Source organism: Hyperolius riggenbachi, chromosome 1, assembly GCF_040937935.1.
Source record: "Hyperolius riggenbachi isolate aHypRig1 chromosome 1, aHypRig1.pri, whole genome shotgun sequence".
NCBI classification, from domain to species: domain Eukaryota; kingdom Metazoa; phylum Chordata; class Amphibia; order Anura; family Hyperoliidae; genus Hyperolius; species Hyperolius riggenbachi.
Window position 1 is genome coordinate 470,770,686 of NC_090646.1, and position 20,167 is coordinate 470,790,852.

The 20,167-nt window shown below is 43.7% G+C and overlaps 1 protein-coding gene across 1 annotated transcript in view; it reads right to left on the bottom strand.

Moving 5' to 3' along the window:
• SF3A1 (splicing factor 3a subunit 1) overlaps positions 1-20,167 on the bottom strand; it is a 52,375-nt gene that overhangs the window by 18,569 nt on the left and 13,639 nt on the right. The window contains exons 5-11 of the mRNA XM_068240497.1: positions 10,922-10,996; positions 8,055-8,205; positions 2,131-2,327; positions 1,915-2,032; positions 1,647-1,832; positions 550-671; positions 105-392 (exon numbers count right to left, since the gene is read on the bottom strand). Coding sequence (XP_068096598.1) covers positions 105-392; positions 550-671; positions 1,647-1,832; positions 1,915-2,032; positions 2,131-2,327; positions 8,055-8,205; positions 10,922-10,996 — 1,137 coding nt within the window. The remainder of the gene's footprint in view (positions 1-104; positions 393-549; positions 672-1,646; positions 1,833-1,914; positions 2,033-2,130; positions 2,328-8,054; positions 8,206-10,921; positions 10,997-20,167) is intronic.

Here is a 20,167-nt window from a genome sequence, read left to right on the forward strand (position 1 = left end):
GCGGATACAGTTAATAAAAATTACAGAGCTAACCTTGTCATGTCTACAAGAAAGCCATGTTTATGATTGTATTCTAAAACTATGATGGAAGAGTAAAGACTTACAGAGGGCAGCCGTGACACAGGAGTCATCTGGTGAATGGACACTGGAGGTGGTAGCCTTGGAGCAGAGTTTATAGGCGGAGAAGGGCTTGGCATGGTGGAAGCAGATGATGGAGGAGGTGGTGGTGTGATCTCATTGGGCTTGCTAGGCCCAATTTTGTCTTTGCCGTCTTCTTCAGGCACCAGACCCTTAGCTTTATGAATGGCCTCAATTTGCTCCTGTAACGTAATATTAGCTTGTGCAGCCTGTTGGGTACGTGCCATGCTGCCCGAGTGTCCATCCCAGGTCACCTGTAACAAAAAGGGCAAATTATACAATGTTACACTGAACCGCTTTCTCAGTTACCCATTAACAGATGCAACTTGACTTGCACTCTTCAGTTGTGCATTGTGTAGTAATTAAAACTATATGTTTCCTTAGTTAATGGTTACAAAAATAAATATGTACCTTTTCCTCTGGTTTCTGTATCTCCTCCTCTCCAATCTTTTTACCAATAGCGGTTTCTTCTACACCAAAAATATCAGTACGGCGCTCAGCCAACTGCTTCAAGCTGCTCTCAATATCCAGCCCTGATAAAGAAAATAATGAGATAGAAAAAAGGATAGCGATAAGAACAAGATTCACAAAGAACATGAAAATACAGACCAAGGGCTCGTACATATGCCAACTGATGATGCCCGTCCAGGATAGGGAGCTGAGCCTGGCTGCAAACGTGTCAACTATGGCACACTGTTATGCTAAGCAGGGAGGGGGGGGGGGGGGGGGTAGACAGCTGTGCATGTGTGATGTCACACAGCGGGCGGGGGAGCGTTGCAAACAATAGTATTGGCGATGCTGGGGTTGAGTAGGTCCATCTGGCGGATCGCTCGCAGGTTGGGATCCGTACACAGATCTGACTGTCGGCTGAGGCGGTTGTTATCAGCCGACTTAAAGGAGTTATCAGGCAAAAAAAAAAAAAAAAAAAAAAAAAGAAGGAGTTTCACTTACCTGGGGCTTCTACCAGCCCGGGCCGCATTGCGTACATTTTTACGCATTCCTGCTGGTGCAGGAACATTAACTCATGTTTTTACGTGTTAGTGGTTCATTGCGTACATTTTTACGCATTGAACCACCGACGCGTAAAGTGTATGCATTAATCTTCCTGCACCAGCGGAAATGCGTAAAAATGTACGCAATGGGGCCCGCCGATCCCGAGGCCGGCAAAAACTAAACTAGCTGGCGGAGGGGGACCAGAGCAGCAGTGAGTGACTATGAGGGCACAAGATGGCTGCATGGGGCTGGTAGAAGCCCCAGGTAAGTGAAACTTTTTTCTTTTTTGCCCGATAACTGCTTTAAGTCAGGTGTGTGTACAAAGCTTAAAAGGATGAAGAAAAAAAAGCTGTATGAATATATCCTTTCTACGTAAGTCAAACAAAACATACATATTTTTATTTTATTTTAAACAATGAGAACATGTTCATGCAATGTGGCAGGAAACTGCAAATTATCAACTGATAGCAATGTGTATTCTCTACTTGCACATTGCTATAGTCCATTCTTCTCACCTGGTGCATACACTTCATCATCCCCTTGTTTCTCCCGAATAGAGCGATCTCTCTGCTCCAACCAGCGAGGGTCCAGAAGTCCAATACGCATGTGCTCCTGCATCTTGCTGGCAGGAATCTTCTCTCCAGTAATGGGAGACACCAGGTATTCATCAGGTGCAGGAGCCGGTGGCTGGGGTTTAGAGGCTGTGGGAAGAAACACAAGATGGATGAGGGCCAATCTCTAAAAAAGTGATACAACTGAACACTAAAAAAATGCTTCACTGACCTTTCGGATCATAGTCTTTACGGACAATTACTTGATCTGGTGTGGGAGGTAAGGGTGGGGGCATTGGGGACTCTGGAGGAAGAGGAGCCTTCTGTGCATAATCTTCATCATCTGACCCCTGTACAGAAGATAACATGTTCAGATGAATGTTAGATATGTTGCCACAGGAAAAGACCTACATATTAGAGAATAATACACATTACAAATCTGTATCACCTCATCCATATCCTGTACTTGAGTATCCTGATCCATTTGAGAGGTAGATTCTTCGGCCTTGCTATCCTTTACTTCCTCTTCATCATCCGACTCCACTTCCATTTCTACTTCCTCGCTTTCGCCAAATTTCTCGTAGCGCTCTTGGATTAAAATGCGAGCACCCAGCTCCTCTGGAGTTGTTGGTGGGGGAAAGTTGCCTGGAGAATAAAAATCAATGTTAGTACTACTTCAGGTATTTAAAATGCCATCTTATTCACCACTTGCACAAAATAAAAAAACAAAAGCACAACATGTTTACCACAACTAAAACTGCTTTGCTTCAGAAGACCTGCAAGACACCTATGCTACTACAATAACATTCAGAAATAGTACACTCGCTGCGTTTAGTCAGGACTTCAGTTCAGAGAGGAAGTACCTACATTGTCAGCTTCTTGACCATTGCAGGGTGCCGCCATCCTTACATTGAGGAGGCAACAGGAGGAGAATGCAGACTAAATATTTATTACCATGGTGATTTTTGAATGTCTGATCTGCAGTGCTTGTAACAAAGCTTTAGGCTCCCTGCACACGATTCCGATTTTTACATCAGAGTCCGACTTTTAATCGTTACTGCATGCTGCGTTTTTGACTCCGTTTTTCTGTTGATTGCATTCAGGGAAAATTGGAGTTGCAAATCGGAATCGCAAAACAGATTTGCAGTGTGCAGGGAGCCTTGGGCCTTGTTTACATCAGGGACGTTTCTATATGCATTTCACGGCGCATTGCCCTGTGCGTTTTGCAAGGTATCGATTTCCCCATCGAATTAAATGTGCCCGGTTCACATCTATGCGCTGCGCAGAGCAGCGTTTCTGTGCATTAAAGCTATAAAGCGCAAACCAATGCAAGTAAATGGGTGCGCTTTTGTAGAGCATAGAAGCGCATACACGCGCATGCGGTTTTTTACCCCTAATAGGAAAAAAAAATTTACATATGAAAACTAAGCTTTATTGACTACTGCTACAATAAGAAAAACGGGCTCAAAAAAGCGCAGCGCAACACACTGAAGCGTGCACTAATGCGCGCACGAGCGCATGCGTTTTTTAACATGCGCTTTTACACATTTCTCAGCGCACCTAATGTAAACGAGGCCTTAGAGTTAGTTTAAAGTGAACTGTGCACAACATTTTTATTTTTAAAGAATTCTCAAACGAACCTCGCCCTAAGGGAGGTTTGTTAATGGTGTGGATTTTGAGGGGTGCAGCAGGCATTTACTTACCTATGGGGGGCTGTTCATTAGCCCCCCATCTATATGGAGGACTCTATTCTCTATGTACCTGTGCTGCAAAACTGCAGGTTCCCGCAGTGATATCCCATGTCATTGGCAGCAGCAATGCATGCTGGGAGATGTAGTTGCTCTGATTATATCTCCTGACTAGGAGATGTAAACACATCAATGAGCCACATCATTGAGGCTTCCTGATCCCAAGGTAAGTGCCCTCTAGGGGCACTTTTCTCCCTTTACGTTCACTTTAATCTCCTTTAGTAGGAGGTTCGTTTGAGAAGTTTTCTAAACTTAGGAGCATCCAGGTGCTCAGTATGCTTCAGCAGGGTTTCTCAAATCAGTCCTCAAGTTCCCTCAACAGTAAATGTTTTGTGAAAATCCACAGAGGCAGTGAATGAACTCTGCTGAGACAGCAATTACTTCACCTGTGATTTTTTTTTTTTGGTGCTCTGCAAAACATGTACACTGTTGGGGGTACTTGAGGACTAGGGATGATCAAAGAGATGCAAATTCCTCCAAGTTGATGAAAATTTATGTAAATGTGTATGCAAATGTATGCAGTTTAAAAATGGACCAATCAATTTAAAAACAGGTTTAAATTGATTGGTCCTTTTTCAAGCTGCATATATTTGCATAAAAATGTGCATAATTTCAGAAGTATCTGCATCTCATTGATCATCCCTATTGAGGACGGAGTTGAGAAACCCTGCTTTAAAGGATAAAAGCATTAAAGTCGTGAAGCTTTACTTACCTGGGGCTTCTTCCAGCCTGGGGCTTGTCCTCCAGTCTGCCGTTGCCGCCTCCATAAGTTTGCCGATCCCCAGCTGGGTCTCCGGCTTCTGTGCACCTCTAGTCATGACGCTTCCATTGTCAGGAGTACTCTGCACTTGTGCAGTTCAAGTCTTTGTGAGGCGGGCATAAGCTCTGACCCAGCCAGGAGTCGGAGAGCTAACAGAGGGGCCAGTGGAAGCATGATGGACAACAGAACTACGCCCCTGGCACAGATAGACTGCTAGGGGCTGGAAGAAGCCCCAGGTAAAGTAACACTTCATTACAACAGCATCAACAAATAACATTTGTAAAGCGCTTTTCTCCCGTGGGACTCAAAGCGCATAAGCATGGCTCCGACCATCGTGGTACAGAGGAAGAAGTCTGGAAATGCCAGGCTAAACAGGTGGCTTTTCAGTCTGGATTTGAATAGCTCCAGGGATGGTGCTGTCTTTACTGGGTGTGGCAGGGAGTTCCAAAGAGTAGGGGCAGCATGACAGAAGGCTCTATCTGCAGATTTTTTGAGGTGCACTCTGGGAATGACCAAGTTTATAGAACTTGCTGATCTGAGGTTGTGAGAGTTGTGGTGCAGCTTCAGCAAGTCCTTCATGTATCCAGGGCCCAGATTGTGCAGGGATTTGAATGTCAGCAGTCCAATCTTGAAGAGTATTCTACATTCTACTGGTAGCCAGTGCAGTGAGCGAAGGATCGGTTTAATGTGACAGTGGCGAGGCTGGTTTGTTAGCAATCTGGCAGCAGCATTCTGCACTAATTGCAGGCGACGCAGGGCCTTTTTGGGGAGGCCAGCATAAAGGGCGTTGCAGTAGTCCAGCTGTGATGTGATGAAGGCGTGGACTAGGGTTGGAAGATCCTCTGGGGGAATCAGATGTTTAATCTTTGCAATGTTCTTCAGATGGAAGTAGGAAGATTTAACTACAGATGAAATTTGGTTTCTGAAACTCAATTTCCCATCGATTAGTACGCCAAGGTTGCTTACAAGGTTGGAGCTGTTTATGTCTGAATTCCCAATCCTGATTGGTGTTGCTTTAGGATAGGGCTGTTTTGATGGCGAGTGCTGGCTTTGGACAAACAGGACCTCAGTTTTGTCAGCATTCATTTTTAACCAGTTATCATTCATCCATGCCTGTAGCTCAGCTAAGCAAGAGTTTATTTTTGAAGTAGGGTCTGTTCCACCAGGTTTGAAGGACAGATATAGCTGTGTGTCATCGGCGTAGCAGTGGTACGTCAGGCCATGACGTTGGATAAGTGTACCGATTGGCAACATGTAGATTGCAAACAGCAGAGGGGATAGGATTGATCCTTGTGGCACTCCGAATTGTAGAGGTGCAGGTTTGGACATTATAGGACCTAGGGATACTCTCTGTGTTCTGTCAGTCAGGAATGATCTGAACCACTGCAGGACTGATCCACTGATGCCACAGTACTCCTGCAGTCTGTTATGCAGGATTTCGTGGTCAACTGTATCAAAAGCCGCTGAGAGATCCAACAGGATTAGGATGGAGCATACCCCTCTATCCCTTGCCATGAGCAGATCGTTGCAGACTTGGATGAGGGCTGCTTCACAGCTGTGGTGTTTCTTAAAGCCAGATTGTAGAGGGTCCAGGATGTTGTTTATTGACAGCCTGGTTTTAAGTTGCAGATAGACAGCCTTTTCAATAACTTAGAAGGGGAGGTTGGAGACAGGTCTATAGCTGCTCATAGCATCTTGATCCATGGAAAGTTTTTTTTTTAAGAAGGGGCTTGATGATTCCTTCTTTTAGATAGGTAGGAAACCTCCCTGCTTGCAGAGAGCAATTTACTATTTTATGAAATGCTGGACCAAGCAGGTCAGGGCATTTCAGCATATGTTTAGTTGGTCCAGGTCGCAGGTTGTCTGGCGGAGGCTACGGAGGATGTCTGAGATCTCTTCCTCACTAATACTTTTGAAGTCAGTGCAGGGTGTTAGGTTGTTTTTGCAACTATTTCCAGGAGTTGAATAAGTCTTAGGTGCTGTGGACTGAATGAGAGACCAAATAGAGGATACTTTGTCAGCAAAGTAGCAAGCAAATTTCTCACATAGCTCCTTTGAGGGAGTTATAGTAGGTTTTAGACAGGATGGGTTACATAGTCTATCAACCGTGCAAAATAGTTGGGCTGGCCTGTTGGCGGCCTTTGCGATCTCCTGTGATAGGTAGGATTCTTTCTTGGTGATCGCATTTTGGTAGCTTTCCAGGTGAGAGACAAGGGTGTGTTTATCTTTTGAATTCTGAGATTTTCGCCACTTCCTTTCTAGTCTGCGCACTTCTTTATTTAGGTCCTTTAGTGAGCTGTCGTGCATGGTGAAGTGGTGTAGACCGTTTAATGCGAAAACATTACTTTCCTTTAAAGTGAAATTGAAGGCCAAAAAAAAAAAAAAAAGGGCATCACTTACCTGGGGCTTTCACCAGCCCCTTGCAGCATTCCTGTCCCATGCCGGTCCTCCACAATCCTCAGTTCTCCCGCCGCCAGCTAGTTTCCTTACCGCTCAGGATAGCACAGGATGTTAATGCAGGCGGGAACACGCTAGCTGGCAGCGGGAGAATGGAGGATTGTGGAGGACCGGCGCGGGACAGGAAGCCTGCAAGGGGCTGGCAGAAGCCCCAAGTGAAACACTTTGTTGTTTTTTTTTTTTTTTATTCCTTTGTTCCGCTTTAACTCCTGCATCTTTTAAGCAAATCTGTCCTAAATCAATGCAACAAAAACATAGCAGGAAAAAAAAAATGTTCTGTGTAGCAGACATGTAGGTTAAAGTGGACATGAACGCTTGCCCGGGACAGAAAAAAAAAAAAATGCACCCTGTATGTATTAACCTGCTGAGCGGTCTGGACGAGCTCAGCTCGTCCAACACCGCCAGAGGCTGCCGCTCAGGCCCTGCTGGGCCGATTTTGATGAAATAAAAAGCAGCACACGCAGCCGGCACTTTGCCAGCCGCGTGTGCTGCCTGATCGCCGCCGCTCTGCGGCGATCCGCCGCGAGCAGCGGCGAAAGAGGGTCCCCCCAGCCGCCTGAGCCCAGCGTAGCCGGAACAAAAAGTTCCGGCCAGCGCTAAGGGCTGGATCGGAGGCGGCTGACGTCAGGACGTCGGCTGACGTCGATGACGTCACTCCGCTCGTCGCTATGGCGACAATGTAAGCAAAACAAGGAAGGCCGCTCATTGCGGCCTTCCTTGTTTATTCTGGGCGCCGGAGGCGATCGGAAGATCGCCTCCGGAGCGCCCTCTAGTGGGCTTTCATGCAGCCAACTTTCAGTTGGCTGCATGAAATAGTTTTTTTTTTATTTAAAAAAAACCCTCCCGCAGCCACCCTGGCAATTTAATCAGAACGCCAGGGTGGTTAAGAGTTAAAATTCTAATTCCCCCTCCTCTGTGTCTTAATTTCAAGTTGTAATTTGATCCCTCAGCTGTCAGCCACGGCAGAGAAGCTAATTTGTAAGCACAACATGTTAACAATATGTTTGCTTTCATGAAAACAGTAAGCGGAAACAAATCCTGCAATAAATCTCCAGTGTAATACCTGTAAAAAAGAAATGTTTTTCTTTAAAGGTTATTATGCTGTTGCATATCTTTTAGAGCAGAGAGAAAGTTGAGTTCAGGTCTACCTTAATGCTTACTATAATTTGTTTGTTTTTTTTAATAATTTCTCCTGCCCTTAACCCGACATGAAAGAGAAGCCTCTTGCTCTACAGAGTGGCTCAGCAAATCTGTTTACTAATACGTGGTGAAAGGTTGCCACCCTCTGAAACCAAACAGGTGCTGAAAAATGCAGTTGTAAAACTACATCCTGCTCACAACCACTAAGTCATGCATGATAGGATAGGAGCTAGTGAGCATGGTGCGCTTCAAATATACCATTCTTACCTTGTTCATTAGGCTGAAAGTCAACCGTCTCCACTACCACAAAATCATGCCAGTCTATCTGAGCATAGGCCACACGCTCTCTCTCTTTCTCCTCTTCTTCCTTTCTTCTCTCCCTTTCCTGAAATTTTGCCCACTCCACACGATATCGCACCTAAACAGAAGAGAATTCAGACATTGAGCAGGGCTCTACAAAGCATAGACCTTAGTATGGACTCTCACTCATGCTTGAATAACGCTACAGAAATACAACGGCGCTAACTAAAGAGGAATTGTAACAACTGAAGTAGAATGCAGTAAATTATTCAGGATACCCATTTTTACGTTAAGTATCCTGGTTTCAGCATCAGAAACACTTCCGATATCCATATATTGCTTTACATTGGTACACATCCCCACCCTCCCACTGAGGCTAGGCCAAAGCTGTTTAAAGAGGAACTCCAGTGAAAATAATGTAATAAAGTGCTTCATTTTTACAATAATTATGTATAAACTATTTAGTCAGTATTTTCCCATTGTAAAATCTTTCCTCTCCCCGATTCACATTCTGACATTTACCATATGGTGACATTCTTACTGCTGGCACATGATTTCACTGGAAGGAGATGCTGCTTGCTTTTTTGGCAGTTGGACCCAGCTGTTAACAACTGTTATTTCCCACAATGCAATGGGGTTCACAGACAGGAAACTGTCAGGACCATGGTCCTGACTTCACACCGTGGGAGGGGTATCACCACAATATCAGCTATACAGAGCCCTCTGATGATCAGTTTGTGAAAAGGAAAATATTTCTCATGGCAAAGGGGGTATCAGCTACTGATTGGGATGAAGTTCAATTCTTGGTCACGGACACACACACACACACACACACACACACACACACACACACACACACACACACACACACACACACACACACACACACACACACACACACACACACACACACACACACACACACACACTTTGGGAGATCAGCTATGTTTTTGTACTAGCTTTGTAACTGATCATTTCATTGCTTGCCAGTACTAAAAATGTTGCTGCCTGTAATTAATTTCAGAATGTAAGGCCTTTTTTTTGCCTCAAACTCTCACAACTGCTCACTGCTGTCTGGTAACTGCTCACTGCTGCCTGTTAACTGCTTGCTGAGCACGCAGTTCAACTGCTTGAAAAGATGCCTAAATCAGAGCGGTAAGATTTTACAATGGGGAAACTGACTAAATAATCTGCCATTCCTGACTTGTTTCTAAGAGAAAGATATGTCATGCTTGCAGTGCTGACCCTCTGGCTACATTTTGCAAAGCACTCACAAAGTACTTAACATATGATTTACACAGAGGTTTAGAAGAAACAAATATAGCCAGTGGACAAGCATTACAGATTGAAGACAAGATTTTCAAGTCAGCAATAGCAACTTGCCAGCTTTGGTCATAATTTTACTTTAAAGGGACACTGTAGGGGGGGGGGGGGGGGGGGGGGGGGGGTCAGGGGAAAATGAGTTGAACTTACCCAGTGCTTCTAACGGTCCCCCGCTAACATCCTGTGTCCGCGCAGCCATTCACAGATGCTTCGGCCCCGCCTCCGGTTCACTTCTGGAATTTCAGACTTTAAAGTCCTCGATCCTGCTGATGTCACCAGGAGCGTACTGCGCAGACACAGACCATACTGGGCCTGCACAGTACACTCCTGGTGACATCAGCAGGATCGAGGGCACGGCAACGCAGGTGCAGTGGTTTTCAGACTTTTAAGTCTGAAATTCCAGAAGTGAACTGGAGGCGGGGCTGGAGCATCGGTGAGTGGTTGCGCGGGCAAAGGATGTGTGCGGGGGACCATTAGAAGCCCCGGGTAAGTTCAACTCATTTTCCCCCAACCCCCTACAGTGTCCCTTTAAGGCTGAAATACTTAGGTAGAACAACAACATGCAGACAGTGTAATGATTTCTATAATTAAAGAAATATATAACATCAGAAACAGAGATGCAGGCCTGAACTTTAACTCACCAAACACTTTACCAGAAGACTGCTGCCTTGCCCTGCCCAGCACCTATGTTAGTCTGTGTCTCGGTCTTGAAAAGTCCTAAGTCATTCCAATTAGTGTTATTGATGAAAACTTTAAGGGCCCATTACGCCTGGTATGGAATCCGCAGGATTTCCTGAACTACGATTCAAGCGGGGAAACACTGCCTATTCTGTCAATAGGCTTGCCATCCAAATTGCAAGCCATTGCGATTCGGTCGGCATGTTGCCGTTAACCACAGTACGCATCCGAATCCCTAAAGCCATGCATGGCACTGCTACAAAGATTTGGATGCATACTCGCATCACTACAAGTGCCAGCATGTATCCTGCAAGACACTCCCTGGCATAGTGGAAACCGGCACCAAGTGTAACAGGTACTACCTGCAAAAAACAGGCTGACAATTTCAGTTTTGATGTGACAATGTACCTATATTATAATATTGATTAACATCACACTGCAGTTAATATGCAAAAAATATAAAAATTAACAATGTCAGTAGCTTCTCTGTCTAGTGATGCCGCTAAAGAAGTAGACAAAGCAGCCTCTGGCAGACCTCCAGCAGACAAAATAGGATGTAGCTGTTGGAGAGCAGAACAGGCTGGAGTTGTCATCAGAACAATAAACACATTGGTATGTGTGTACCGATGAGAGATTTCACACACATGGCTGAAGTGCAACACTAGATTTATCACATATACAGGTAACTGATATTTTAAGCTTACTGACATTTAGAAAAAGAATAGTAGTAAGAAAACCGTACTCGGTTACAGAAAATCAGACAGGGTTCATTAAGAAGCGTTTGAGTACTCCTTTTAGTATATTAAAAAATAAAACTAGAGCCAAACAGTTACCTGGTCTAAAACCTCTGTGGGGTTCTCAGCTTCTTTCTTCAGCTTGGTGAGTAATCCCTTTGGAGGAATCAGGATCTGAAACAGACGAAAAAGAGATCACTTACAGAGTGCTATCCAGTGTCAGTGCAGGAGGGCGCACACCATCATCTTTATTAATAACTCTGTAATAAAGCCAGACATTTTCAGGCCAGCCTGTAAGCAACTCACTGGGAAGCAGCTGCCGGACCAGGCACAGAAATTGGACGGAGTTCTGAAAATACTCAGATACTGGCAATCTGTGTTAAAAGATTCTTGTACATAATACCTAGACGAGGTCAAGCTCTGGCATCCAGGCTATTATTATAAGAGGATGTGAACAAGCCAGGTCAGGCACAAAATAAAGTAGTTTGGTTAAGTAATCAATACATTATAATATATGTTCAGTAATTATTACTATCCGTTTTCTCATATCTGTGTGACCAGTTTAATAAATGTATGTTGACAGCGATTTGAAGTAAGTCACATGACAGCTGGGTATCACAGTTAGCACTACCGGTATGTACGTATTTTCATTCTGCCAGTCACAAGAGCCGAGACCACACCAGAACTCTGGTAGATTCAATTACAATACAACCATGCCATTCACCCGTTTAAAGTGTCAGCACACTTTAGTGGTGTCAGGCTGAAACCCAATAGCCCACTACAATCTCAAATTAACGAAATCCAGCAACAGTGACTACACAAAAGGCTGTACAGATTCTTCTGTAAATGCTCTATTGAATGCAATAAGCCATAATAAGTGACTATAGATTATCCTCTGGCTCCTCTTTTGGCCATATTAAATAGATATTTATATAACTGATACTTTTGTCACCATCATCAGTTTTGGCTAACTACCTGCTGGTCAGATATACTGTAATGGTTTCTGCTGCCTAACCAATAACTGCTCACTTATACAATAATAGGGAGTGCGCTGGTCGTAAGTTATTATAATGAAGCTTTATTCAAATCTGTATATCGACTAACAATACTTAAAACAGTACTATATCACACACATCCACACATGCAGACACACACAGGGAGCGGTGCTGGTTCCCCTATGAATCAAGTCACGTGACTAAAAAATTTCGTAATCATATATACATATAGGTTTCTAAAAAACGGGGTCAGGGCTTAAAAATATATGTGTATGGTCATCTGCTTAAGACTTCCTCACACTTCCACAGGCTAATATAGCACTTATTCCCCAGTGCTGAGTCCTTGTATTTCAAGACACAAGCGTTAGAACACTCTTGTTAAGGATCGTATATGGCTGAAATTAGCCTGCTACCTCCGGGGATTCCTATTTTCCACAGCAGTTGTCACAATTGATCATTAGTCTCAGGTCTCACCACTCCACGTTACAGTGCCCGGATCCAGTTGCGTTTCTCCGAAACCCTTAACGGATGCAATGCTGCGGACAACCTTCCTCACAGGTCCCTCCCGGCTGTACCGCTCCTGGTGGCTCACTCAGAGCCTAGTTTGTCCAGTCTCGCCGGTCTCCGCCGCGACTTCCGGTCCTCCACACCAGAGGCTTGACGTCACTTCCCAGTGCGTCTCACTCAGGTATTTCAGGCTACTTCCTTGCGTCCCACCTTCCACAGTCAGCCGTTTTTATTCTCAGACTGTTAGTACTATTACTTGGTGGAGAAGGGATAGAAAGTTGCCGTTCCACAGTTAAAGCGGGGCGCCCCTCACAACTGTTTCCCACCAGATTGACATGTTTCAACGGCCCGGCCGTCTTCATCAGAATCTGAAGGCCGGTCTAAAGTCGCCATTGTTATATGCAAATATTTACCATTCGGCTCCTCCCACTAGTTGGTGGTTAAAGGGATATCTTCTCAGAGATAACTTTACTTCCAGGCACAGACAGTATCCAACCACTGTTAATATGATCATACTTCTTTCATCGGGGGGTATATGTAATTATGCATAATCTCTTGATAACCCCCCAATAGACTCATTATCATGCGTAGCATTGTTAAACCCCATTTGAGGGGAAGGGGGGAGGGGGACTGGGACTGGAAAGGGGGGGGAGAGATATACACATGTCTCAGGGGAACCAGCAGGCAAGGGGAACCAGAATGCTCAGTCCAATTATAAAATAAAAAATAAGAAATAGTGTAAAAATAATGATAGTAATAAAAATAAAGATACAATAAAAAATAAAATATAAAATAAAAATGAAGTATGTAAAAATAAACTAAAATAGGATAGAAGTATTGCTTACTAGAATCCTAGTTCATAAAACCAAAAAGTTCCAATTCCTCGTTTAAACCTCTTGGTACTAAAGTGTCCAAATTGTAAATCCACCTACTTTCTTGTCTTGACATTTTAGCTATGTAATCTCCACCTCTTATGTCTCTATGTACTATTTCTAGGCCAAAAAATATCACATCCTGGACACAACAGTTATGAAGGATCCTAAAGTGTTTAGACAATGGATGCCCATCCCATCCTTTCCCTATATTATTTAGATGTTCGCCAACCCTACTGGTCAGTGTTCTTTTCGTACGACCTACATATTTCTTCCCACATGGGCAGACCAGACAATAGATCACCCCCCTAGTGTCACATGTGATCAGTTCTTTGATCCTAAAATCCTCCCCCCTCTCACCTCCCCCAACCTCAGTTATCTTCTTATAACCTTTAGTTCTCCTGCAGTTAACACATCTACCACATCTCACAAACCCTCCGCTCTTATTATTTCCAGATGTGTTTGTATAGTCACTTGCCGCCATTGCCACCCTAAAAACTTTGTTACCAACTGCAGGAGAAATAAAGGTTATAAGAAGATAACTGAGGTTGGGGGAGGTGAGAGGGGGGAGGATTTTAGGATCAAAGAACTGATCACATGTGACACTAGGGGGGTGATCTATTGTCTGGTCTGCCCATGTGGGAAGAAATATGTAGGTCGTACGAAAAGAACACTGACCAGTAGGGTTGGCGAACATCTAAATAATATAGGGAAAGGATGGGATGGGCATCCATTGTCTAAACACTTTAGGATCCTTCATAACTGTTGTGTCCAGGATGTGATATTTTTTGGCCTAGAAATAGTACATAGAGACATAAGAGGTGGAGATTACATAGCTAAAATGTCAAGACAAGAAAGTAGGTGGATTTACAATTTGGACACTTTAGTACCAAGAGGTTTAAACGAGGAATTGGAACTTTTTGGTTTTATGAACTAGGATTCTAGTAAGCAATACTTCTATCCTATTTTAGTTTATTTTTACATACTTCATTTTTATTTTATATTTTATTTTTTATTGTATCTTTATTTTTATTACTATCATTATTTTTACACTATTTATTTTTTATTTTATTTTATAATTGGACTGAGCATTCTGGTTCCCCTTGCCTGCTGGTTCCCCTGAGACATGTGTATATCTCTCCCCCCCCTTTCCAGTCCCAGTCCCAGTCCCCCTCCCCCCTTCCCCTCAAATGGGGTTTAACAATGCTACGCATGATAATGAGTCTATTGGGGGGTTATCAAGAGATTATGCATAATTACATATACCCCCCGATGAAAGAAGTATGATCATATTAACAGTGGTTGGATACTGTCTGTGCCTGGAAGTAAAGTTATCTCTGAGAAGATATCCCTTTAACCACCAACTAGTGGGAGGAGCCGAATGGTAAATATTTGCATATAACAATGGCGACTTCAGACCGGCCTTCAGATTCTGATGAAGACGGCCGGGCCGTTGAAACATGTCAATCTGGTGGGAAACAGTTGTGAGGGGCGCCCCGCTTTAACTGTGGAACGGCAACTTTCTATCCCTTCTCCACCAAGTAATAGTACTAACAGTCTGAGAATAAAAACGGCTGACTGTGGAAGGTGGGACGCAAGGAAGTAGCCTGAAATACCTGAGTGAGACGCACTGGGAAGTGACGTCAAGCCTCTGGTGTGGAGGACCGGAAGTCGCGGCGGAGACCGGCGAGACTGGACAAACTAGGCTCTGAGTGAGCCACCAGGAGCGGTACAGCCGGGAGGGACCTGTGAGGAAGGTTGTCCGCAGCATTGCATCCGTTAAGGGTTTCGGAGAAACGCAACTGGATCCGGGCACTGTAACGTGGAGTGGTGAGACCTGAGACTAATGATCAATTGTGACAACTGCTGTGGAAAATAGGAATCCCCGGAGGTAGCAGGCTAATTTCAGCCATATACGATCCTTAACAAGAGTGTTCTAACGCTTGTGTCTTGAAATACAAGGACTCAGCACTGGGGAATAAGTGCTATATTAGCCTGTGGAAGTGTGAGGAAGTCTTAAGCAGATGACCATACACATATATTTTTAAGCCCTGACCCCGTTTTTTAGAAACCTATATGTATATATGATTACGAAATTTTTTAGTCACGTGACTTGATTCATAGGGGAACCAGCACGCTCCCTGTGTGTGTCTGCATGTGTGGATGTGTGTGATATAGTACTGTTTTAAGTATTGTTAGTCGATATACAGATTTGAATAAAGCTTCATTATAATAACTTACGACCAGCGCACTCCCTATTATTGTATAAATCAGACTCCTTTTAAAGATAGGGATTAGGGGGTAACCCTATCCTGGGTAGTTGCAGCAGGAGGTAGACAATTCTGTGGTGAATTTAACGAGAATAATCTATTAAGACCAGAATAATAGGCAGCGCCCTCCAGCTTTTTCTCAATAACTGCTCACTGCCAAACACATGATCCACTGGAAATCATTCTGCCATAGAATCAGGCAGTCATTGCTTAACTATGGCAATCTGCATGTGGTCAATGGAGAAGTTCACCATCCCACTGCTGGCTAAGGGCCCTTTTCCAATACAAGCAGCAATTTCTGGTAGCTGCGATTGTGCCATTTATCAGTCAGGAACCGATTGTGATTGCAGCAAGTATCACACGAGCTGATGATTGTGTGCAGGTAAAGAGCGGCATGCACTACTGGGGAATGAGCACTGAATTACATGTGCATCACAATGCTCTAGCAATCGTCAAAACAGCTGCGATCCAACAACAACCACCAAGAGCCCACTGTGGTGTAATAAGTAGAGGCTTGTTGCATTTGTAAACTTCGACCCCTTAAATAATACAAGTGTGAGTTACCACATAGACCCAACCCCACTTGTGTTATTAAGTCGCTCTCTTTAGTTGCAAGAAAGGGGTGACACCCCTCCAACAAGGGTGGATACCACCCCCAGGACTGACTGAGTCTAGGACAGATATTGTTCTGCAGAGTCTACGGGCTACTCTGCACATGGTAAACAAGTCATATATGGTTGCTGGTTTACCATCTTCAGACAGACATTTCTATCTATGCGTTTTCAGCCATGTTTAGAAAATGCAGCACAATTCAGATAGCAGAAACATCAGAAATAGAACAGATTGCACAGTCCGAGGTTTTCATCCATGCATTGAGATTTACCACACATGCATGGTTACTTGCTTGCATTTCAGTATGTTTGCAATGCAAATTCCATATATGGTGAATGGAATTAATCACAGGGCTGTGGAGTCGGAGTCGGAGTCGTGGAGTCGGGCAATTTAGGGTGCCTGGAGTCGGAGTCGGGGAAAAAATGCACCGACTCCGACTCCTAATGAATTTGTAACTGTAATTAAAATAGAAAATATGATAAAATGTTCTATTTCTCAGTTAATAGTCATTAAAAATAATGTATATATACAGTATATATACAGTAATAGCTGTGCTTAGTCCACAAAAATGAAATAAACCAATCAAAATTAGTTACTTGTGCTGCTTCAATAAAGCAGTCCCCTTATTTTTAAGGTCAGATATACATATCTGATTGTGACTGTATATATGATGTGTACACAGGAATCTCTTATATATACTAAATAACATCTATGCTGTAAGAATAAAGCCTGACGTGTAGCTGTGTCACTAATAGAGATGGTCAACGAGATGGAAATAATTCTGCATTGAGGCTGATTTATGCAAATGTATGCACTCCCTTTGCTGATGAAATAAAATAATTTGATATGTTATTAAAATTTGGTTTGGTGACTACAAATTAAAGGGTAACTGAGACGGATGAAAAGTAAAGTTTTATACATACCTGGGGCTTCCTCCAGCCCCCTTCAGGCTAATCAGTCCCTCACTGTCCTCCACCACCCGGATCTTCTGCTATGAGTCCCTGGTAATTCAGCCAGTCAGCGCTGTCCGGCCGCATGCCGCTCCCACAGCCAGGAACATTCTGCACACTGCGCAATAGTGCTGCACAGGTGTAGTACGCTCACGGCGGAGTGTGTTCATGCGCACTACGCTTGACTGACTCAAGTACCTGGACTCATAGCAGAAGATCCAGGTGGTGGAGGAGGACAACGAGGGACTGATTATCCTGAAGGCGGCTGGAGGAAGCCCCAGGTATGTATAAAACGTTAATTTCATCTGTCTCAGGTTTACTTTGTTACACAGTAGTACTATACTCTACATATGCACTCTCCACAGAGCTGCAGGGAATCCACTGAGAATGCTGTGCACATTGAACACAGAGGTGTTGTCTGTTTACAATCTCCTCATTCCCCTGCAGAGTACCTGCACATCATTCTTACATGCACCCACACTTGATAGATGTTCTTTGTTCCGGTTGTACCTTTTACAAGTACTCTTACCAAGGACTAGTTTTAGTCTAAAGGGAATAAATATAGTAGTCTACATATCCTTCTCACTTCAGTTGTCTTGTAAAATTCCTAAGCGTTGGCAGTTAAGAGACGAATTTCATGTTACATACTTTTAATCAACAAAATTGTAATATGCAAATTAGAGGAGTCGGAGTCGTGGAGTCGGAGTCGGTGGAATCCTAAACTGAGGAGTCGGAGTCGGTGGATTTTTGGACCGACTCCACAGCCCTGATTAATCACACAAAAAAAAAAAAAAAAATTGCGAATCAACTGTGTGCGTTGTGGCGGTCACCTGCATTGCCGCAGCATCAGATGAAAATGAGGCCTAAACTTGCAGGTCAGCTCTACAAAATTAGTAAGTAATGTGTATGCAAGGGAAAAGCTACAATGAGCTCACTTGTAGCTCTTCCCTTGCATACACATTTTTCAACTTGATTGCCTCAGAAGCATCACCCTAAGGCTGCTTACATACTAAGACGTTGCAGGCGCATGTTAGTGGCTCCCCCAACGCACAGCAATGTAACACAAGTGTGCTGTTCACACAGCCCACGGTGCGTTACATGTAACGCTGCACGTTCTGCCGAAAGTGCAGCATACTACGGCGTTAGAGCGGCTATAGCAAAGTTAGACTGTTTGCACATGCTCAGTGGGGGACGGAGAGGAGGCGGGGAGATGCAGCTACAGTAGCCGCGCACATGGCTGCTTAATATGTACTGAGTGTCTCGCTCCGCATCACGTGGTCCCGCCGGCCAATCGGCGCCACTCTGGGAGACCTTATACGGATAGAGCCGCCTAACGCGGCTCACTCTACCGTCCTTTCCATACGTTGCATAAGGTGCACGTTATGCGACCTTAACGTAGCACCTAACGCAACGTCTAAGTGTGCAAGTAGCCTAAAGGTGGCCACAAAAACCATACAATTTTTTAAATATCTGTTCAATTCAAGAATTGCAATCAATTTTTCTGACTGATAACATTTCAAAAATATGACCAATGTAAGACACACACTTAATTTTTCTCCAATTATGATAAAAATGATTGGAAACTGAGAAAATTGCTAGGGTGTGTATATTAATAAATTGACAAACACACACACCATACAATCTTTAGAAAAATTGAAGAAAAAAAAAAAGGGATATCCAATCGGATTTTTCAGTAAAATGAAGGAAAAACAAAAACAAAAACAAAAAAAACAAACAAACAAAAAAAAAACACTAGATTTTTTTTTGGGGGGGGGGGGGGGGGGGGAGATCCTATCATATTTATTGAATTGCCATAAAATCAGATCATTTTATTATATCGTGTGTAGCCACCTCTTCATAATGCCCTTATTTACACAGTATCAAACTGTTAGACAGTGCATTACAGAGTATACAAAATCTCTGTTAGGCCTAGTGCACACCGAGCGGTTTTTGGAGCGATCCGCCGGCCACATCCGCCTGGAAAAACGCTTGGCTAATGTATTGCAATGGGATGGTGCACACCGGCGGTTTGAGGTTTTTGCCAAGCCGCAAACGCGCCTCCTGCTGCGCGTTTGCGGTTTTCGGAAGCATTTCGTCCTCAGTGTAAAGTATAGGAAGAAGGCAAAGCGCTCTGAAAAACGCTACTTCAGAGCGGTTTTCCAGGCATTTTTGTTACAGAAGCTGTTCAGTAACAAACAATATGTGTAATCTGCTACACAAAAACGCACCCAAAACCGCTAGGTATGTTTCGAAAACCTCTCTAAACATACCTAGAATCGCTCTGAAATCAGCTCCCAAAACCGTTAGCGTATTGCGGATCTGCTAGCGGTTTTGGTGTGCACTGGGCCTTAAAGCAAAATGTAGCTGTGACTGACTCATGATGGGGGTTGTATTTGTTAAAGGTTAACACTGGATACACTAACTGCTACGGCAGGGTCTCCGTAAGTCTGCAAGGTAAAAAAAAAAAGTGTAGCATCATCAGACCTGGCAGCGGTACTAGAAGGTGGTCATATTTTCAATAAAGCCTTTCAGTTCGCAGTTGTGGCTAGTGATCAATATTACAGGTTATGACAATTGAGGAGCAATATGAACTGTCCCTCTGGCACAAAGACAGCTGTGTACAGAAAGATCCACATCCACAGTGCAAAGACATCAAAACTTAGCTACTATGTTACAGCAGCCTCCCAAAAATAAATACAATTATACATATTTGTATTTGTATATGTGTTTATACTGTATATTTTTTGTGTGCCAACATCCTGCTCAGTGCACTGCTTTCAAAGACTCTTGGATATTTGCCATTATTTCAACACACAAGCTGTTTAGTCACAGAGATTAACATTAGACCATGAAGTTTTCAATTATTGGATATTTGCATACTTAAAATTGAGGTCAGAACTGAATTAGGGCAGCACAGTACAGCGCAGCGTGTGCTAACAGTGGTTTTGAAGGAAAAAGGTGTGCAGGCCCTCAGCAGAGGAAAATTATGAAAAAAGGAGGATATTGCACATTGCAAAAACCATACTGCTGACTTACTTAATCCAACTGTAATTGTCTCCTATTATGAGGTGCCTGCTGATACCGCTGTGGTTGTAAAGCAGCTCCTTACAATCTGCAGTCTCTCTGCACTGAAAACTAT